Source organism: Xenopus laevis, chromosome 3L (genome assembly GCF_017654675.1).
Source record: "Xenopus laevis strain J_2021 chromosome 3L, Xenopus_laevis_v10.1, whole genome shotgun sequence".
NCBI classification, from domain to species: domain Eukaryota; kingdom Metazoa; phylum Chordata; class Amphibia; order Anura; family Pipidae; genus Xenopus; species Xenopus laevis.
Window position 1 is genome coordinate 134,924,607 of NC_054375.1, and position 23,549 is coordinate 134,948,155.

General features: G+C 42.4%; 1 protein-coding gene across 3 annotated transcripts; it reads left to right on the plus strand.

Moving 5' to 3' along the window:
• The first annotated feature begins 208 nt into the window (after nt 1-208).
• On the plus strand, nt 209-19,472 carry ido1.L (indoleamine 2,3-dioxygenase 1 L homeolog). Of its 3 annotated transcripts, XM_018250523.2 has the most exons (11): nt 209-622; nt 3,036-3,553; nt 6,550-6,645; nt 8,719-8,838; nt 9,203-9,321; nt 11,666-11,680; nt 13,274-13,373; nt 13,490-13,607; nt 15,928-15,979; nt 17,612-17,760; nt 18,765-19,470. In XM_018250523.2, exons 2-11 carry the CDS (start codon nt 3,479-3,481, stop codon nt 19,115-19,117), a joined length of 1,197 nt encoding a protein of 398 aa, XP_018106012.1. In that variant the 5' UTR covers nt 209-622; nt 3,036-3,478; the 3' UTR covers nt 19,118-19,470.
• The last annotated feature ends 4,077 nt before the right edge of the window (nt 19,473-23,549 follow it).

Sequence of the window (23,549 nt, forward strand, 5' to 3'; positions counted from 1 at the left end):
GCACTATTGTGACTAATCTATTGGCAATAGCTTTCCTTCTCCTTTAAAATGACTTTCCTTCTTTAAAAAAGAAGCAGCTATGCCCTGAGATCTTTTTTGGTTGGAAAACATCCAAGAACACAGCCATGGGCAGACTCCAGTCCTACTGAGCAGGATGTGACTCCGCTGTTTGCCAGTGCCCCATGCCAGCCAGTTGTTTTTCAGTTTTGAAGGTCAGGGTGAGATTTGGGGTGACTGTGTATTTGTTGCCCTAAATAGTTTTGGAATTATGGCCGAGTGACTGATACGCTATGTTTCTATAAGCTAAGGGGGCCCTGAACAAAAGTTGGACCTTCATAGGTGAGGTTCTGAACAAAATGTTGAACCTCTTGCCGATACTCCAGTCCACCCCACCCCCCCCTCCAGAAACGAATGTTTTCCACTGAAACGCCAATGTGCACAGTAGAGTGAAAAGGCAAACTTTAACGAAGAAGTCGGGTTATTTAGTTCTACTGCCCCGGCGTCAGCCCTGGGAAATTTTGAAGAGCAAAGTAGCAGGAAGAGGATCTCTCCGTGGTACTCGTTGGATGAATCACGGGTCGGTGCCAGTTTCTGCTGATAGGAGCACCAGCCTGGGGATCAGGTAAGTAAATATAACCACTTGGCACCCCAAGTTAAAGGAGAAGGAAAGGCTAAAATTAAGCTTTATCAGAAAGGTCTATATAAATATATCGGTAAACCCTCAAAGTAATGCTGCTCTGAGTCCTCTGTCAAAAGAAACACCACATTCCTGTTTCCAGCTTAAACCTCTAGGGTAGGGCTTGAGCATGCTCAGTTTGCTCCTCTCTCCCTCCCTGCTGTAATCTGAGCCCAGAGCTATAACCAAGCAGGGAGAGACTTGGACAGGAAGTGATGTCACAGCAAGCTAATATGGCTGCTGCTATACTAAACAAACAGAGAGAGCTTCTAGAGCTGTTACTCAGATATGGTAAAGCATTCTGCAGAATAAATAGTCTTATAGCTTGCACTATTGTGACTAATCTATTGGCAATATCTTTCCTTCTCCTTTAAAATGACTCCTTCTTTAAAAAAGAAGCAGCTATGCCCTGAGATCTGTTTTGGTTGGAAAACATCCAAGAACACAGGATGTGTTCAGACTCCAGTCCTACTGGGCAGACTCCAGTCCTACTGAGCAGGATGTGACTCCGCTGTTTGCCAGTGCCCCATGCCAGCCAGTTGCTTTGAGTACTTTGCTTTACATATCTTGTTCTTCACTGGAGCACCTGGGATAAACAATTTTCTAAAGGTGGACATATCACCAAATGAGCGGATCTCTCCCCGATAAGCCCACATTGAAGTGGGCGATATCGGGCTCATCCGATCGTGGGCCCTAGGGCCCAACAATCGGATCAGAATGGAGGTGATCCGGGTGGTCGGATCGTTGGACCACATCAATGAACAGATGAGGACGTGATCCTACGTTTTTTTTTTTACCCTGCCCGATCAGCATCTGGCCGACTTTCGGGCAGATGTCAAACGGGGACGCTCGTCGGAGGTCAATAAGCTGTCGGCAGCTTTTATCAGCCTGTATATGGGGGTCTCGAAGAACCAGTATTCTCAGTGTCTTCCCCAGCAAGACCTCAAATGCTTATTGTAGTCCTTACCCTGGCACCAACCAGTTAATCGTTTTTGCCAAAATAATATTTAGGGTTACTGGCACATGTAACATTTTTGATAATATTGTTATTCACCCGTCTTACTAGGGTTTCGGTTCTTTTGAGAAAGCAAAGAATCCAAAGAATTGATGAGCAACATGTTGCTTGTGAGCCACTGTTTGGGGATCACTGTTATAGATGATAAAAATCTCATTGTTTTAGTTCTGTTATCACTTCAGAATTCCCCAATAATGTGCAATTCAGTCACAAGCCAGAAGAGTTTCCGCTTATAGAATTTATCAGCTGACTGTGTAACAGTTACAAAAATGTCCAGCTTCAGCCTCTCCTTATGTTTAACTCATCAGCCCTTACAGTTAACTTCTATATGATATCCAAAGGCCAATTCTAAACAACTTTTCAATTGGTCTTCATTTTTTTTTCCGTTTTTTAATTATTTACCTTCCTCAGCTTTCAAATGGGGGGTCACTGACCCTATCTAAAAGCAAATACTCTGTAAGGCTACATATCTATTGTTATTACTACTTCTTATTATTTGGGGGATTAGAGCAAAGGTTAAGCTTTGACAAGAGCACTTCAATCATGGTTACAGTTTACTTTAAGTCTTTGTACTTTGCCTGGCTTTGAAAACAGCTCTTTAACACACAGTCACTTATCAGTTATTTACCAAGCTTCATGTGTTTTTCCCAGAGACTATTATCCCACTGTTACTATAGGCACCATCTCTCCCTACTATACCTGCTATCCCACAGTCACACTCCCTTCCCAGAGACTATTATCCTACTGTTACTATAGACACCATCTCTCCCTACTATACCTGCTATCCCACAGTCACACTCCCTTCCCAGAGACTATTATCCACTGTTACTATAGGCACCATCTCTCCCTACTATACCTGCTATCCCACAGTCACACTCCCTTCCCAGAGACTATTATCAACTGTTACTATAGGCACCATCTCTCCCTACTATACCTGCTATCCCACAGTCACACTCCCTTCCCAGAGACTATTATCCCACTGTTACTATAGACACCATCTCTCCCTACTATACCTGCTATCCCACAGTCACACTCCCTTCCCAGAGACTATTATCCCACTGTTACTATAGGCACCATCTCTGCCTACTATACCTGCTATCCCACAGTCACACTACTATCTCACTGCTACTATAGGAACTACTACACTTGTTATCCCAGAGCCACAGTCATGAAGTGTAAAAATGGCTAAATTGGCTGTTTTTAGTAGGTTCACCTTTTTGTCAGATCAGTAGTCGGATGTAAAGGGGGACGTATCAATTTTAGGCATAATAAGATATCATTAGTAACATAATGCTGTTACTTTGTTGGCATTTCAGATAATGTTTTTGTTTTTGTGGTTTCCAGGAAGCAAATGCCTTTGTGGCCCTGAAAAAATGCCCAGTTTCACTTCTACATGGCGATGGGTCGGGCAGTGATACCATCACGTATCTGCTAGAAATCTTGACATTTTCTAAGCAGAGAAGAACCCAAATGACCACTGGGAAACTCCACTATGTCCTTGTCATCATGTGGTTATAAGCTCACAAGAGCACAGAGTGGAACAGACATTACTTCTCTTTTCTGCCTTTTGTCAACATTTACTAATAACCTGGAGTCGTATTTACATGTCTCAGAAATCCCTGGATTTAATAACTAAATTGGGACGGCCCATCTGCTCCGGGCCTATCACTCTGACTCTTTTGACTCTGCCCCTCAGGCAGCACCTGGTCTGTATATAAAGGCTTGAGGGATCTGCTCTATAACATTGGACTGGGGACACAAGACACTCTGTCACATTCTGTGCCTGAATGGAGAATCAAGATATTAATCCCAAGGAGTTCTATGTGTCTGAACAATATGGATTTATTCTCCAGGACCCACTGGTGAGAACTATCAAACTATCAAACTCATTTAAAATCTATGGAAACACAATTTTTAATTTTTTTTTTTATCCACTGACTTGATTGTTCTGTTTTTGTTTTTTTATACTCTTTTTTTTTAATTTAAAACGAATTATTAAGTCAGTTTTTCTGCTGTAACTATACATCATACATTTTTTTTTAGTTATTTAGATTTTTATTCAGCAGCTCTCCAGTTTGCAATTTTAACTATGTGGTTGCTAGGGTTCAAAGTACCATAACAACCAGGGACTGATTTGAATAAGGGACTGGAATATGAATAGGAGAGGGCCCAAATAGAAGGATGAGTGACCCCTGTTTGAAAGCTGGAAAGAGACAGTGGAAGAAGGCATAGAATGAAAAAATATAAAAAAACTAATAATGAAGATGAGTTAAGTTTCTTAGATTTGGCCATTCTATAACTAAATAAAAGTTAACTTAAAGGAGAACCACCCCTTTTATAAATCTATGGATATTAAAGAACTGGTTCTCATAGGGTAATAATGTATTCCTAGAGAAAGGTTAGATATGCTGATTTTATTTTCACATGGTATTATGTGTGCATGTTGAGCTAGATTAATTACTGAAAGTGTATCTCCTGTTGGCATCCCTCCTGCTATTGTACAATTAAAGCTCCTAGCACCCTCCAGTAGTTACCAGGGTGAATGTCACTCATTAGCAACTTCGGGCGACGTCGGAAAACGAATCGCGCCGAGTGCCATCACGCCGGCGATTTACATTTTAGCTGGCGGCAAGGCAGGGGAGGCAGTTTGGGGAGATTAATCGCCCCAAAGAAACAGAGATTTGTCTCTGGGCGATTAATCTCCCTGAATCTGAGTGTGTGTCCTGACCCTTAATGACCCAGCTATTGGCTAATCATACTAAGGAGACAGGTGTCTGAACATAGTGTTTCCTCATTCCTGAGAAATAAAGATTTCCTCATTCAAGGGAAAACCTTTTCATCTATAGTGTGTGAATTATATATTAAAGGGCCAGTAAAGCCTCTTTCATTTCCTCTTATGGAAAACGACTGCTCCTCCCTGGTCCCACATTCAGCTGCATTATGAAATATAAATTAGACCCCTGGGGGCAGAACTACCAGGGCTGTGAGACTGCACCCGGGCCTGCACCCCCATGAGGTTATCTGGACACTTGCACCAATGAGAATTAGATGCGGGTGGGGGACCTGGCTGCTCTGCCTGCACCTGGACCTGATAGTTACATTATTATTAGAGCCTATGACAGCTAGAAAATGGCTGTACAGACAAATAAATAACAGACACCACTTATAGATCCCAATGCCAGGCTCAGACAGTTTCTGGGAAATACCAGAGGGGCTGCTGTAAGACGCCATAGACAGTCACTATTTATTGGGCACGCAGGGACTGTTTGGGCCCGGTTTTTTTGAAATGCCAAGTTTCAGTCCCGGCCTGGATTACATGATCAGACAATGTAAAATTTTATTTTAAACTCATGGAAGATACAGAATAGCCTTACGCTTTTTGTGCGCACAGCAGCAGTTAATGACAGAAGCCAGTGCTATCAATCTAAATAAACTGCTTAGGGCACATGGGGTATTTTCTCTAACAGGTATTTGAGTCGTCGGGTGGAGAAACTCCCTTGCCACCTCCCTTCAATGAGGACTGCTAGTACTGGCCCGTTCTCAGCCTGAAAACACCGGGACAGAAAATGAATGACCTATGTGCCTTTAGCCTAACACAATTTTAGGATTTTAAGAGCAAAAACAAGCTGCAAATTCCTGTTTGATTAGGATAAATCATTAACTTGCTGCACCGTAACATGGATAGTGAGGATAAAAAGCTTAAACTTTGCTTGGTTAGGGCACAGAACAGAGGGACTGAATTGTTTAAGCACAACATGGATTGGTCAGAGGACTCCAGACCAGAAGTCAGGGACAAAAACAGATTTACAGCTACCAAAGACAAGACATATGTTTATCTGCTTTCTGCCTTTTGCATAGAATTAATCCCAGCAGTAAGTCATGCTACTGTAGGACTACGAGAATTGGCTCCACATTACTGCAGACCCACCATGCTCTGGCCACTGATCCATACAGCAGGGTTCTAGCACCAGCATATATCAGAGAACTATTATCATACCCCGCCCCAGTAATTTGTGCAAATCCCAGAATTCACATTTATGATAACACTGAATTTAGGACCACCCCTGAGGATCCCATCCCGATGCTGCTACATTAAAGGGACAGTAACAGCAAAAAAATAAGTGTAATTCAGATATAATGTACTGTTGCCCTGAACTGGTAAACGTTATGTGTTTATTTTAGAAAGACTACAATCGTTTATATAAACATGCTGTGTTGTCAGTTCACTGGTCAAAAGAGTGCAAGACAATATCGTCCCATAGAGCCTCATTATTTCTGATAGTGGTCCACGCCAGACTGTGCCAATGTTAGGATCCAACCCTACAGAAAGGTACAATAATATCCAGATCCTGCCACAGAGGGGACTATACTAATGTCAGTTTCCCACCCCAGAGGGAACTGTGACAATATTAGGATCCCACCCTAAAAAGAGTTGCAATAATTAGTGATGGGCCAAAAATTCAGGAAACTCAAAAATTGACGCCTGCGTCAATTTTGACATGGGCGTTAAAGTCAATGGACGTTCATATAGTATTGATGCACAACGATTTTGACGCAAGCGACTTTTCCGACGCACATCCAATTTTTTTTTGATGCCGCCAAATTTTCCCAGGAGTTTTGCAAATTTTGTCCTCTGCGAGACATTCACCACAAACTTGCACCAGTCTAATTTATTCGCCCATCACTAGTAATAATATCTAGTTATGTATAGTGTTAGGATCTCACCCTGAAGAGAGGTACAATGAAATCTAGATCCCATCACAGAGGGACAGTAGTAATGTTGGAATCCCAACTGAGACAGAGCTGTAAAATACCAAACACCCTCCTAATCTACTAGATGTGTCTGTTTTTCTTTAAGGAGAAGCTCCCTGAATACTACAAGCCTTGGATGACCATTGCTGGAGATCTGTGCAACCTCATCAAGAATAAACAGATTCGGGAAGCAGTCAGACAGGTGAGTGTCAGCAGTGAGCCTAGGGGATATGTGAATGCAAACTTCCCACAGGCAAACAATTTATATCAGCTGATGATTGTGTGAGGCTCCCAGCCAGCTTGCACTCCTCCTATTGTTTCTAGCTTTTCACTCTCGCTGCATTGATAGCCCTGCTCTCTCAATGGATTCTATCAAAAGTTAAAAGGTTTGTTTCGCCTTTAGATTAACTTTTAGTATGATGTAGAGAGTGATATTCTGATAAAATTTGCAATTGGGTTTCATTGCTTATTATGTGTGGTTTTTGTTTAATTTCGTTTTTTAATTCAGCAGCTCTCCAATTTGGCAATTCAAAAATCAGGTTGCTAGGGTCCAAATTACCCAAGCAACCATGCATTGATTGGAACAAGAGACTGGAATATGATTAGGAAACGTTTAATTTAAGGTAGCTTTAGCAGACAGGCAGGAAGAGACCCAAGATCAGGAAAGGAGAGATAACTATGAGTACTGTCAGCATAGAGGTGGTAATGGAAATCATAAGAGTTGATTAGTTTGCCAATGAAGGAAGCATAGAGATAAAATAATGAGCCCGGGGCAGAGCCTTGAGGAACCCCATAAGAAAGAGGTAGGGGAGAAGATGATACTCTAAGACACTAAAGGAACGATTAGTGAGGTAAGAAGAGAACCAGGACAGGGCCGTGTCACAAAGGCCAAGTGAATGGAGGGACTGGAGCAGGTCCGGACTGAGAATTGAAATAGGCCCTGGCATTTCAGGTACAAAGAGGCCCAATCAGCCCACACAGAGACCCAAACAGCCCCCACCAGCCAACTAAATAGTGACTTTCTATGGCACCTTATAACAGCCCCTCTGGCATTTGCCAGAACCCACAGATTGCCAGTCCGGGCCTGGACTGGAGGAGGAGAGGGTGATCCACAGTGTCAAATGCTGCTGAGAGATCAGGAAGTATAAGTAGTGAGTATTGGTTGTTGGCTTTAGATCCATTGAGTTAAGATATATGTCATTAAGTGGCACAATTATGAAAAAAGCATTGAATGTACAAGCTTTCAGCAGCCATTTAATAACTATATTGCTTTGTGCCCATTTACATTGGCATTAGTGGCAGTGGCACATACATATTTCTGCTGTGTGTGTATTTCGCTTTTAGCGGTTGCTGGCTGCATACGTAAAAAATCCCCCTTGGTTTCAGCTATGTCTGTTAATGAGCAGGACCCTTTCATTCTAGAGGCATGTGCAGTAAAGATGAATGGGAACAGGGCTGTTGCAGAAGTCTCAGACAAGGTGAAGGGGGACATGGCTCATAGTTATAGTTCCATCCCTCAGGGCACCTGATCCTGATGTTATATTTAAGCAGGTTGAAATTCAGGTTAGTGTTTCATGGTTATTCTGCACAGTACTAAAGAATACTGATGCTGTACAAAAAGTGTAAATTGCTGAAGAACAAGAAATATAAATAAGAAAAGTTGTAATGCAAGCTTTAAACACATGAGGGCGCGAGAGTAGCACAGTATATTGCAGTATGTTCAGCATCAGGTCTCTCCTGACCTTTCGAGACAGGCCAAATAGCTTTGGTGCCAAGGCAAGGGTGGCAGTCTTTGTGCCCAGTGATACTACCACATGCTATCTAGCTGAGTTTGTGGCAGATCAATATACAGTAAATAGGATCAATATAAATAGGAAAGAAAGAAGAGACAATGAGCTTTTGATAGTTCAGTAGATCTGGGCAATAAAGTGCAATCAGGCCCAGATTGGGATACAGAATGCCCTGGCATTGCAAATACACAGAAGCCCAAACAGCCTCCCCCTACAGGCCCAGTAATAATAACTATCTATGGAATCTTACAGCAGCCCCTCTGTTATTTGAATACAGAATCAACTGATTGCAAGTCGGGCCTGACTACAAAAAACATGGTCTGCACCCCCCTTTCTAATGGTTGCTCCCTAGGCAGGTGCCACTGTTGCCTACCCCTAATTCCTACCTGTTTCAGATGGTCATTCATTTAGTATAGTGGAAACCTGTCTTCCCAGTTCTTCTATCACTGAACTTTGCTCCTAAAATTTCTGCATTGTGCTCCTAGATGCCAGAGCTGTCCCTAAAGTACCTCTCAGGGCACAGAGAGCAGCGCCTCGCCCGTCTGATTCTGGGTCACATTGTCATGGGCTACGTGTGGCAAGATGGAGAGCAAGGGGCTGTAAAGGTGAGAACCTGAAATTCGCTACTTTATAAAACACACCAGGTGTGCAGCAATATTGAGGCCGTGTCCCCATTAGGACTCTCAAGTGTATCCAAGCAGTTTCTTGAACTGTGTCAATGCCAATGATGACGGACAGACTATTACCGTTCAGAATCAGACAGTGTTACTGATTGCTGACTATTAGTAATCACCAGGAGATGTAATAATACAACAGGAATGTAATAATAAAGAGCTTGTTTGGTTACTTAGAAACTCTTCATACATACTTCTTAACATCATTTCTTGTTTGTGTTTTTTTGCACTTGCAAAATGATCTTTCTCAGCCAGAGGGTGGGGCAATTCTCATTTACTAACTGTGCCCTTTCAGGTTCTGCCCCGGTGCCTGGCTGTGCCCTACTTCACTCTGTCAGAAGTGCTTGGCATGCCACCCATCTTGGTCCATGCTGATCTCGTGTTGGCCAACTGGCGGCGTAAAAACCCTCATGGGTAAGGCCGGCTTTTATGAAACTTTTTACATAAATTTTTAATATTCATTGTATCCATATTAAGTGGTAGAGGTGCAGTGTCACATACCATGTACAACATTAAGCTCTAGATCCTTGGTTTTTTAGGACCTTTAGTTACTTAAAATCAGGATAATTAACTGAATAGTTCATGGCAATAATGCTGCTCAAACATGATCTGTTATGTAAATAATGTTCATGCGCTTGATTTTAATGGAGAGGATCAGTACAAGTGAAAAAATAATAATTAGAAATGTATATTACTTTGAAATCCATTTACTATCCTATGTAGATTCTCCACTTCTAGCAATTTTTCGGTAGGGAGAGATGGTGCCTATAGTAGCAGTGGGATAATAGTCTCTGGGAAGGGAGTGTGACTGTGGGATAGCAGGTATAGTAGGGAGAGATGGTGCCTATAGTAACAGTGGGATAATAGTCTCTGGGAAGGGAGTGTGACTGTGGGATAGCAGGTATTGTAGGGAGAGATGGTGCCTATAGTAACAGTGGGATAATAGTCTCTGGGAAGGGAGTGTGACTGTGGGATAGCAGGTATAGTAGGGAGAGATGGTGCCTATAGTAGCAGTGGGATAATAGTCTCTGGGAAGGGAGTGTGACTGTGGGATAGCAGATATAGTAGGGAGAGATGGTGCCTATAGTAACAGTGGGATAATAGTCTCTGGGAAGGGAGTGTGACTGTGGGATAGCAGATATAGTAGGGAGAGATGGTGCCTATAGTAACAGTGGGATAATAGTCTCTGGGAAGGGAGTGTGACTGTTGGATAGCAGGTATAGTAGGGAGAGATGGTGCCTATAGTAACAGTGGATAATAGTCTCTGGGAAGGGAGTGTGACTGTGGGATAGCAGATATAGTAGGGAGAGATGGTGCCTATAGTAACAGTGGGATAATAGTCTCTGGGAAGGGAGTGTGACTGTGGGATAGCAGATATAGTAGGGAGAGATGGTGCCTATAGTAACAGTGGGATAATAGTCTCTGGGAAGGGAGTGTGACTGTGGGATAGCAGGTATAGTAGGGAGAGATGGTGCCTATAGTAACAGTGGATAATAGTCTCTGGGAAGGGAGTGTGACTGTGGGATAGCAGGTATAGTAGGGAGAGATGGTGTCTATAGTAACAGTTGGATAATAGTCTCTGGGAAGGGAGTGTGACTGTGGGATAGCAGGTATAGTAGGGAGAGATGGTGCCTAAAGTAACAGTGGATAATAGTCTCTGGGAAGGGAGTGTGGCTGTGGGATAGCAGGTATAGTAGGGAGAGATGGTGCCTATAGTAACAGTGGGATAATAGTCTCTGAGAAGGGAGTGTAGCTGTGGGATAGCAGGTATAGTAGGGCATATTGCAGTGCTCAGTGTCGGACTGGGATGCCAGGGACCCACCAGAAATCCTTAGACCTTGGGCCTAACAGAAAACCTAAAACTGTGAACCCACCAGAAAACCTTAGACAGTGGACCTTTCCAAACTATTATTCCTCCTCTACTCACTCAACCTCTTTATTCTCCTAGTCTTTCATATCCATTTACTATATTCCATTAATAAGCATTTTTCCCATAAAGAAGTAGGGAATGACAATGATGTTTTAAACAAGAGGGTCCACTAACACCTGTTCCCACCGGGAGTTTTCCTGGTATCCCAGTGGGCCAGTCCGACATTGGCAGTGCTGCATTTAAATTAAATTGCATTTGGTGCAGCCCATGGATTTTTTAGCTATGTCCCTGAATTTTCAAATGATCTAAGCCTAGCCCAAATAGATACCCTGAGCCCAGGGTAGAACTGGGCTGGCAGGACACCAGAAAAAAACCTGGTAGGCGCAGACCCGCTCCCTGCACTCCCTCTCTGAGTACTGACATGATGGAAAGAGTTATACTTGTGCACCCCGGAGGGTTGGGGGCGTCCAGATAGGACTTTGTGGCTGGGGGGCCCTGGGATGGTGTTGGGGGCCCCCCAGTCCGACGCTGCCTTAGCCACACTGCCACAATAATAAGATCAGCTGTAGATCACACCAGTATAATTATTATTATTGCATTCAATTATAAAGCATCAACCTATTCTGCAGAGCTGTACATAAGGGTACAAAATAACTGACATACAGACAAAAACATATATTTCAGAATGGGTCCTAGTCACAAGGGATTACACTCTAATGGTAGCACTTCTCAGACTGATTAGGATTAAGAGAAAAATATGGTGTCACTTCCCTGGCATTTTAGCTGCTTTGTTGCTGACACCTAAATGTTTATAACAGGTTAGTGGTGAGTCACCAAACTAATTGTCTCTTTTTACTTTTTCTTTGCCATATGTGGAATCCTGCGCAGACCTCTGACCATGGAGTGAGTAACTTTTGCTTTACTATTGCTTTACTATATGCACAGCCTAATAGAGGGTCAATGGAAAGTTCACTCTACAATTAAAGGAGAAGTAAAGTTTCCACTAGTTTTTGGGCCCACCAGGGTTTCTCCTATTGTCCAGCTGGCCCTGTCCAACCCCAAAATTGTAAATTCAAAAGCATTTGAATTTGTTTTATTCTGTCTGAATTTAGACTTTGTCACTAAAAGTTTCTAAATGAGTTTAGAAACTGAGCATGTGGCCACGAACAATTAAAAACACAATATTATTCTCACTATCTGCTTTCTGGTTGCTTGGATCACTGACTCTAGCAGCAGCATGGGATAAAATGGCAGAAATCTTAGGGGCAAATTTACTAAAGGGTGAAGTGGGTAACGCTAGCGAAAATTCGCCAGTGTGAAGTTACTTCGCTGATTTACTAACGGGCCCTACTCTATCGCTACTTCGCACACTTACGCCAGGCGAAGTTGCGCTATGGCGAAGGGACGTAACTACGCTAATTCACTAACTTGCGCATTTTACTGAACGTTACCTCTTGCGCCAGACTTGCCTTCGCCACCTCAGACCAGGCAAAGTGCAATAGAGTAGATAGGGATTGCTTCAAGAAAAGTTGACATTTTTTTCTAAGTCACAAAAAACACTGGCGTCTTTTACTTTTTTAAGGCTGACAGGCTGAAAAAGATCGTAAATTTTTTTGGGGGTACCCTCCTTCCCCCCTACATTTCCTAACATATGGCACCTAAACTATACAGTGGGCACATGTGTAGGGCAATATAACAACTCTATTTTATTTTATTAAGGTTCCCTGGGCTTGTGTAGTGTAATGTATTTGCTGCTACATATACGTCCATTGTACTTTAACTTGGCGCTGTATGCAAATTAGGCATCGCTGGCGTAACTTCGCTTTGCTTGACGAATTAACGCTAGCGCAACTTCGCTACCTTTCGCCTCCCTGAGCGCAACATCGGATTTTAGTGAAGCCAACGCTGACGCAACATTTGCCCCTAAGTGTCTCTCTGTGAACTGATATTGGGTAATTGCAGAATTGAGTAGTGCAGGCCCCCGGCAAAGAAGAAGTTAAAGGGGTGGTTCACCTTCAATTTAACTTTTAGTATGAAGTAGAGAGTAATATTCTGAGACAGTTGAAATTGGTTTTCATTTTTTATTATTTCTATTTTTTTTTATTTGTTTAGCTTTTTATTCAGCAGCTCTCTAGTTTGCAATTTCAGCATTCTGGTTGCTAAGGTCCAAATTACAAGAGACTGGAGTAGTAGAGGCCTGAGTAGAAAGATGAATAATAAAAAGTAGCAATAACAATAAATGTGTAGCCTTACAGAGCATGTTTTCTAGATGGGGTCATTGACCCCCAATCTGAAAGCTAAAAAGGGTCAGAAGAAGAAGGCAAATAATTTAAAAACTTTAAAAAAATAATGAAGATCAATGAAAAGTAGCTTAAAATTGGCCATTCTGTAACATTCTAAAATATGACTTAAAGGTGAACCACCTCTTAAAATATGAGAATATTACAGTTCTTGGAAGGGAAGGGCTGTTTTTCTTAACTGCTCTTTTTCCTTTAGGAACCTGACAACCATAGTGTCCTTGCCAGGAGGGGACAGTCTGCAGGGCTTTGCGCTAGTAACGCTGATGGTGGAGGTCGCTGCTATCCCAGGGGTGCAGGTGAGTAATGAGTAATATCCAGCTATAGTACTGTAAAATGAGACAAACAGGTTCTAAAGGCATAGGCAAAGGGATGAATTTGTCAGCCAGTTTATGACTTGTGTATTGTTTTGTAGGCCGTTTGTCAGGCAGTGAATTCGCTAGTCTGTCAGGATGAGCCGAGGCTTCTGCAAGCACTGAAGGATCTGACTGAATCCATCAACAGGATGAGCGATGCTCTGAAACTCATGCACGGTCAGTGAGTGAGCCATTTTACCATTACACCCCTATTATGTCGTCTTGTCTCCTTCTCTGTGAGGTTCCACCCCGCAGCTCTCCATTCTAAAGGTCCCCATACACTAGCAGATATAAGATGCCGACAGATTAAAGGTGGCCATACACTATATAAGATCCGCTCATTTGGCGACCTCTTTCCCACCACAGGCAGGGAGATATTGGCTAATCCAATCGTTCGGCCCTAATGATCAGATTACAACGATGGGAATAAGCGACAATGGGACAAGGATCGCATCAACTAGCCAATGAGGTTCTAGATCACAGGGTAAACTCAAACCTGCCGATCGATATTTGGCTGATTTTTGGACAGATATCGGTCGGGGAGGCTTGTAGGAACTCCCATACACTGGCAGATGATCTGCCAAATCGGTCTAAAGGACTCGAATCGTCCGCATATATCTGGCTGTGTATGGCCACCTTAAATCGGAAGCTTATTGGACATTGTAAGGGGCCCTCTGACGGCTTCCCTGATCGATATCTGGACAAAAGTCATCCAGATCTTTATCGGGCAGGTTCAAGGACCGCATGTTTGTTGGTGTGGTCCTTGATCCAACTGCCTGTATGCTCAACGTTGTGATCCGATCGATAGACCCATGATCAGATCATCCCAAGGAGAGACCCGCTCGTTTGGTGAGGTTGCCAAACTGTACATGTATGGCCATCTTTAGCACTGCACTGCAAATGTAACAAGCAGTTTTAGAGAGTAAACGCGTGTAAAAGAACTGCTGTTACAGCCAACCGGGTGGATCTGCCCTCAAGACCAGGGTAAAGACTCGAAAGGCAGACGGCACTTCTGAAAATGGGGTTTATTGGAGTTCCTGCTGGAAAAACCTAACGCGTTTCGGGAGTTATCCCTTAGTCATAGGTTAGCAGTTCACTTGCTACATCTGGGTTTTTTATACACAAGGTGATAATGCCCTCTAGTGGGCTCTTAATAAAATTGCATCTTTATTTAAATCAATTAAAAACTGAAACAAAGTGAAACAATTAAAATAAAACAGTTAAAAGGATTTCCTGCTAACCTATGACTAAGGGATAACTCCCGAAACGCGTTAGGTTTTTCCAGCAGGAACTCCAATAAACCCCATTTTCAGAAGTGCCGTCTGCCTTTCGAGTCTTTGTCGTACTTACAGTGGGGACACTGTTTGACTGTGCACCTGAATTGAGGGGAGAGCGGTGAGCATGTGCGGTCCTTATCCGCTTTTCAATCAAGACCAGTGTAGTAGTGACCAAGGTTAGCATGAGAACATAAATCAGGGGGCTACACAGGGGATTCTGCATACATTCATTTTTGCTCTCTATCACCTAGTGCAGTGGTCCCCAACCAGTAGCTTGTGAGTAACATGTTGCTCTCCAACCCCTTGGATGTTGCTCTCAGTGGCCTCAAAGCAGGTGCTTATTTTTGAGTTCCAGGCTTGGAGGCCTGGAGGAGAAGTTTTGGTTGCATAAAAACCAGGTGTACTGTCAAACAGAACCTCAATATAGGTTAACAATCCACATAGGGGCTACCAAATGGCCAATCACAGCAGTTATTTGGCACCCCAAGAACATTTTTCATGCTTGTGTTGCTCCCTAACTCCTTTTACTTCTGAATGTTGCTCACGGGTTCAAAAGGTTGGGGATCCCTGCCCTAGTGCTATCCAATTCTTTTAGTGTTAACCATATTAACCACAAGCTGGGGGGGTAGAGGCAGTAAAATGTTGATATCATACAAAGAAATGTGTGGGGGCCATCAGTCAGCCTGGAGCCATAGAAATCCAGCCCAAAGGCCTCTACTTGAACAGCCCTGCTCTAATGGAAGCTCGTGCCAATGGGGCTGCTATTTTTTCTGTGGCATCCCCAGTGTCGGACTGGCCCACAGGGATACCAAGAAAACTCCCGCTGGGTCTCTTGCTTCTAACAATTTGGCCTTTTTCATGGTCATTCCCTATTTCTTTATGGGAACAAAGAGGCTCAATAATGGAAGAACAGAGTAAAATATGTAGAGAAAAGAGACTAGGAGAATAACGTGGTTGAGTGAAGAGAGGATTCAGAAAGTGGGCCCTCAGCCTAAGGTTTTATGTTGGGCCCCTGGCATCCCAGTCCAACACTGGGCATCCGTAAGGTAGATGAGGTGGGCAACAATACTTATTAGCTTTAAATTTCACCAGCATGCTTATCTACTGATATATGTACAATTATTCCTGCACACAAGAACATAATGGGAGATGCAACTCATAGCAACCAATCAGCAGTTAACGTTTAGTGATCTATACTGATTTTTTTTTTTCTTCTGCAGATTATGTGGATTCTGACATATTTTACAACACAATTCGCCTATTTCTGTCCGGGTAAGTAGCAGCTAGCAAGGAGTCTTACTGTGTAAGGTAGGGATGCACCGATTCCAGGATTCAGTTCGGGATTCGGCCTTTTTCTGCAGGATTCGGCCGAATCCTTCTGCCCAGCCGAACAGAATCAGAGTCCTAATTTGCATATGCAAATAAGGGATGGGGAGGGAAATCGCATGACTTTTTATCACAAAACAAGGAAGTAAAAAATGTTTTCCCCTTCCCATTGTAAGAATAATTTGCATATGCAAATTAGGGTTCGGTATTCGGTCAAATCTTTTGTGAGGGGTTCGGCCGAGTCCACAATTGTGGATCCGGTGAATCCCTATTGTAAGGTGAGGAGCTGCCCTACTGGTGACCAGAATCCCATTGATTCTCACACCGACTCTCTTCTTTAGCCAAAGCCTCATGAATGACTCTCAGCAGGCTCCTTTCCCTCCCCAAAACTCTTACATTATTACTTACTGTAAAATAACATCAAATATCCCCCTCTAGATATGTTGAACTAGGATTCCCATCACCCCAGCCAGCATTACATTACGGATCAATCTGTGCAATCTTTTCATTCCCCAAATTTCCACAATTGTGAAATAAATTGGCACATTGTAGAAAATACATTTAGTGAAAAGAAACTACTGTTCTCCTTTACAGTCTGTAGTCTCACTGTTGAACTGGAAATTCTGCCTTTACACCACTCTCAGGTCCCCCTCTCCCACCCACCTATCCTGCACGCTCCCATTGCCCCACCCTCACTCTCGCTCCCTGCTTTGCCGTCTTTCAGTTTGTTTTCCCAGGATAAATTTAGCTCTCCTTCTTCTTCCCTTAAGTTCCCCGGATATTGAAAATATTTTTTCAGGGAACATCCTGGGTTTAAACATTTTCTTCAGCTGATAGCGCTGTTTAACCCTCTCTGAGCTGGCACATTCATTGCTGCTGAAAGTAGAAATGGCTAACAATTTCTTTTTTTTACACACCTTTGGGATGTCCCCTTACAAGTTAAAAAAAATTGGGGCCCCAAAAAATATTTTTCAAAAAAAACATTGGTGGCAGGGGCCTACAGAATATTAAAATAATACATTGGTGGCCAGGGGATTAAAAAAAACAAAAAAACACAAATTGCTGTTCAGTAGAATTGAACTCGTGGCTTCAGGACTTCAACTTCGCCTCCTTTCGTGACTTCGGGTCTTTTCACCGCTTCTGGACTTCAATTCCGGCTGTTTTTGTGACTTTGGGTCTTTTCTCTGCTTCAGGACTTCAATTTTCGACTGTTTTCGTAACTTCGGGTCTTTTTGCCACTTCGGGACTTCGGCTGTTTTCGTGGCTTCGGGTCCTTCGGCTGTTCCGCTTTTTGGCACTTCTGCATTTCAGTTGTTCGGGATGGCCGCACGGCTGCGGAGCACTCAAGGGGGGCCCGGCTCTTTCAAAACTGCAGCACTGCCGGGCCCCCCTTCCCGGGACATTTGTCCCCCCTGTCCCCCCTGATGTCGGCCCTGGCTGTAGTCCAACTAGAGGCCCAGGGTAGTTATCCCTGATATAGACAACCTGTGCCCTGCTGGGATAAGGCATAATAATGATTCTGTGTATGTATATATATATATCATTGTGTGTCTCTGAATGTCCTGTCCCCCCACACAGGTGGAAGGACAACCCGTCCATGCCAGAGGGGCTGCTATATGAAGGGGTAGCAGAAACCCCGTTCTCTTTCTCAGGAGGCAGTGCGGCACAGAGTTCTGTATTTCAGGCCTTTGATGAACTGTTGGGAATTAAGCACAGATCAGACAGCGGTAAGACACAAACCATGACTATTGTTCTCTTTAATGGTTTCCCCAAAAATGGAGAATTGTTCATACCATCAGACAAAAATACACTGCACTTTTATTTATCCAGTCCAGTCTATATACAGTACTTCTCAAATTTGTGGCACACACACAGTTGTGAGATTAGGCCTTTCTTATAGGGTAATGACAGACCTGGTGTTTTCTCATGGTGTTTCCTTTCAGCTGGCATGGTGGGGTTGTGATGGCTAAACACCATGAGTGCAAATGCCGGCTCATATGGGACCTTTGCTTATGATTTGTTGGAGGAATGTTTTTTTCTTATAGACAATGACAAAAGGAAGTTCCCAAATCACAATATTATACTGGGGCCCTCCATAGGTTCAGTCTGTCTCTGGACTGGAAAGATGGGATTGGAAAGGATGGGCTTCCATACACGCAACATACAAGGGGTTATATACTAAAATCCAAATTTTTCTCATATTATATTAAATAAAACCACAACCACACTCCCATGTCTGATTTGACCTTATTTTTTAATAAAATAACCCGAATTAATCTGATCGTGGGATAAAATCTTGCATAAAATCGTGCGAAAAATCTAATTGTTCTAATTTTTTGGGCTTTTTTACCAAATTGCTTGAGTTTTTGCCTGAAAACCGTGAAAAAGTTGGCATTTTGGGCTAAACCCAGTGCAAACCATGATAAATTCAAATTGAGATAGGTGCCTCTCCAATTGATTTATAGGACCTTGACAGGTCGGAGATGGCAGATTTTCGGATTTGGGCTTTTTGCAGCATCGGGGTATAATCTTGAAAAATATTAGTTAATTTTTCCACAAAAAATTTTTTTGCCAAAAGCTTGATCAGAAAAGCTCAAGGTTTATTAAATAACTCCCATAGTGAGCACATAGCATCAATGCACTTATTCAGCCTTCTCTGATGAATGGGGCCCTTCTTCTGTGTCACCAGCCTTGGGGATATGACAACTCATTTTTTCTTCTCCTCCAACAGCCGACTTCCTACTGCGGATGCGAGAGTACATGCCCCCGGCACACCGCCACTTTGTAGAGAGGATTGGCAAGGCACCTTCTCTCCCGGGATACGTTCAAGAAAGCGGGGACCCTGAACTCCTCTCTGCCTTTAATGAATGCGTCTTGTCCCTCACAGACTTCCGCTCCCTCCATATTCGCATAGTCTGCAAGTATGTGAGCGCAGCAGGAAACCGCTCCAAGATGTTAGGAAAGATGGAGCAACATTTACATGAGAGGGGCACAGGAGGGTCCAACATCATGTCCTTTCTAAAGAATGTCAGGGGCACCTGCAAGGAGGGTGTTCTGAATAATGACACACAAGAGGACTGCTGACACCATGATTCCAAAATCCATGCACATTTGTAGGATCTATTATCCATAATTACATGATCCAGAAAGCTCTGAAAAAAATGTATATGGCATTTCCCCATGATTTCCTATTTAAACAAACAATTCCTCATTGTTGACTGATTCTCTATTTAGCATACATCCATGCCAATGGCAAAATCATTTTGCTGTTTTTTTATAGTGATGCACCGAATCTACTTTTTTGCATCTGATCAACAAATCTTCAACAAAGGATTCAGCCGAATCCTGAACTGTATCCAAATCCTAGTTTGCATATGGCAATTTGTGAAGACCTAGGGGGAAAGCTGCACACCGAATAAAAGATGACACTTTCTATAGTCATGTGATGTAAAGTCATTAGATTTGAGGGATTGGAATTTAGTTCAACCAGGCACTGCTGAATCCTAGAAAAAAAAGGGTTGGATAGATTTGGCTTATTCCTGAACCAAACCTGGGATTCACTGCATAGATTTTTATGGTGCTTGACATTAAGTAAAGACCCAGTATCTGGAAAACTTCAGGCATCATGGATAATAGGTTCCCATACCTGTATAACACCACACTGACCGAGACCACTGACTCTAGGCCCACAGCACACGCTAATGAGTGTTATAATGTCCAAAATTGCTCTAGGAGCCGTCATACTTATGGTCTCCCCACCATGACACTAGGAATTCAAAATAGACACCACAATGGATGATTGTAAAATGATTCTTCTATGAAAATGAAAATTTCAGAATCATAATGTTGCATATGCCTGGAGAAAAAAAATGGCAGACAAAATGCCCATCTACAAGTGCCAGTGGCAGCCATAAGTCTTTGTTGTGATTACCAACAACGTGTAGTAACATTGCTGCTGATGTATCAGTCCATTACTTCTTGTAAAAATGAAACCTATGGGTAAATACATATACTGTACAGGGCTGTGCATTAATCCCTGCAGCTTCACATTAGGAGTATTCCTTGGAAATTCTAACTTTTATAGAGAGAGCTACTCAGGCAACAGATCTACATCATAGCACCAGACCCATCTGTATATATAAATATGGGGCATGCTGGAGCTTAGAATTAAGAATAGTGGGATTTCTTCTGTTGATGCTATGCCATCCCAATTGCAGTTCCTGCAAGGCTGACGCCCAGGTTACCTAATATTTTACATAGGCAAAAACAGCCTAAAACTTTATTTGTTTTATCCTTGTATGTTTGATAACAAGAAATAGCTGCATATTCTGCAACCAACAAACAGCTCCAGTGTACAGGACTATTACTAAATATAAATAAATAAATATAAATATATATATATATATATATATATATATATAGTTTCACAGTATAATATATAATGCTTATCATGTCTGGATGAGAATCAAAATAGGCCCTGGCATTTCATGTACAAGGCCCAATCAGCCCACACAGAGGCCCAAACAGCCCCCCACCAGCCCACTAAATACTGACTTTCTATGGGACCTTATAGCAGCCCCTCTGGCATTTGCCAGAAGCCACAGATTGCCAGTCAGGGCCTGATGCTTATGATTCATCTATAGTCTTTTTATTGTTTTTTTTCTGTTCAGATCTCTATTTCTAATTGTTGTTAATGAATGTTTTATTCTATAGGTAATATACCAGTACAAGTATGGGACCTTTTATCCAGAATTACTCGGGACCTGGGGTTTTCTGGATAACATATCTTTGCGTAATTTAGATCTTCCTACTTAATTATATCTCAGTTCGGATCGAGTACAAGCTACTGTTTTATTATTACAGAGAAAAAGGAAATAATTTTTTCAAAATGTGGATTATTTGGATGACATGGAGTCTATGGCAGAGGGTCATTCTGTAATTCAGAGCTTTCTGGATAATAGGTCTCTGAAAAACAGATACCTGTATTTGTTTTTTTTGTTTTTTTTGTTTTTTTTGTTTAGTACATATTATTTTCTCACTTAACACTTTACTTGAAGGATAACATTGTAATCTAATAGAGAATGAGAAAGAAAAATTATGAAATAATGTAATATTATAATATTGTAATATGTTGAACTTAATTTTATGTATTCTATATATTTGTTTGTTTGTTCTGTACCCTGTTACTGTAGGTTTTATTCTGTATAGTAAGATTAAAGCTGCCATGCTGTTTCATTTGCTGTTTTCAGTCGCCAGTAGAGGGAGTCCCGGGTCCATAGTGCTTTCCATATGTTTCCATTCAAAACATTAAATTGTTATATATCCAGTAAAATCAAAGCAACTGGCTGAGCTCTGCAGTCTGATTGGCAGGGCATGGATGAGACACATAAGCAGGGAATGGCATTTATTGTAGCGGTCAAGGTTGGACTGGCCTTCCAGTGTATCAGAGGATTTATCGGATGGCCCCTGTCGTATTGGGCCACAGCTAAGGGCAATTTCCATCATTTCTTGTTTCTGTTATACATTATGAGGAACACTGAAGTCCAGTTCTCCGACTGCTGAGCCCAAATAAGCCCCGTCCAACATTGACATCCAAACTGTACAAGTGCTGCCTGGTCTGATTTATTCACAAGGTTTATTTAGAGATAGTTGTGCTGACTTGCATAGGAAGGCTTTCCATTGTAGAATGAGTAAAGGGTGTCATTAACAGGCAGATATTGATTGCCAATTCAGTCAGCAGCCTTTTGACTCTTTAAGTGCAAAATAATGCCTCATAGACTGATAAGTGACATGGGATCGGTCTCTTACTGATCAGGCAGGTTGGAACATCTTATTGGCTGAGCACAGCCCCCCAAAAATGATCTTGTCTCAGTACAATTAGCAAAATATCGAATCAATTTATTAAGTGTGCCTCCATAAGGCCAACTTATGGCTTACAATAGACTTTGGCAACAGAGAGGCATTAATAGTTATGGCTAAAAAAAGACTGCAAATGCCACATGCGCTTTAGGCAGTGCCTATCCCATAGCGCTCTAGGGAACAGGTGACAGGTGGATAGGGGCATTTTTTGCCCGATTACAAAGATAGTCAAAACAAACACAATCCTTCCTTCTAGGAATTTTTTTTATTTCTAAATAACCTTTATTTAAGGGGATATTTTTACCTATATATTTTTCAGAAGTCCTGGGAAGAGTGGAATATATAAACATAGCTAATGATGTTTTCAAGAGCCTGGAATATATAAACATAGCTAATGATGTTTTTAAGAGCCTTTTTTTTTTGTTTAAATCAATAAAATAGAGCGTACACTAAATGTGTTGCTTTTAAAGCCTCCCCCCTTCCAGTAAACACAACACTGCACTGTAATAGAGTCCGGCAGTTTGGGTTCATGAGGGTTTCACTGCAGCCTTTAGGGAATATTGATCCTATTTTTATTTTTACTCCCATTCCCACCATCCCAGGACGTGACAGGTAAAGTTAATAAAAGCTTCTGGCCAAAAGGGAGTGAGTTCTGCAGAATTCAATCTTGTTATTGTTATACTCTCTGGAATTCCAGCCTTTGTGTTTAGCTCTGTTAGCTAATATCACTTAGGAAAAATAATTGATTCCTAAGTAAACCACTGTCAGCAAAAAAAAAACACGCATTTATGTTATTGGCATTCCATATTGTATATCACTTTGCATTGTTCTGTAGTATGATTTCTTGTTCCAGTGGTGCAACTATATTGGAAGCAGACCCTGTAATTGCAGGAGGGCCTGGAGCACAAGGTCTGCTTCCTCTATAGCAGCTCTCTTCCCTGGAAATTCACGGGCGCCTGCAGCAATCAGATGTGTGCATGCTTGTCAGTGTGCATGGGGTGGGTAGATTGCTGCACACATTCCAGGTCCCTCTAGAGCAGGGATCCCCAACCTTTTGAACCCGTGAGCAACATTCAGAAGTAAAAGGAGTTGGGGAGCAACACCAGCATGAAAAATGTTCTTGGGCTGCCAAACAAGGGCCGTGATTGGCTATTTGGTAGCCCCTGTGGATTGTCAACCTTCATTGAGACTCTGTTTGGCAGTACAATTGTTTTTTATGCAACTTAAACTTGCCTCCAAGCCAGGAATTCAAAATTAAGCACCTGCTTTGAGGCCACTGGGAGCAACATCCAAGGGGTTGGAGAGCAACATGTTACTCACGAGCCACTGGTTGGGGATCACTGCTCTAGAGTTTTTTGTGGGGAGGGCCTGGGCCAGGTTGGTACACTGTTCTGTATCATTAAAAATACTGACTTTTACAACCCCTCTTTTGCTATGTATCCAAATAACCCAAGAGTTGCCCATTCAGTCTATAGGTGGCAATACACGGCAGATAAAGCTGCAAATATCGGTCCTTTAGACCAATTCTGCAATTTATCTGCCCGTGTATGGGGGCTTCCGACGGGTCTTCCCGACCGATATCTGGCCACGTTATCGATGGGGAAGGTTTAATTTTTCCGTCAACGACCCGTCGGAGCACATTGCTCCTTGTTGTAAT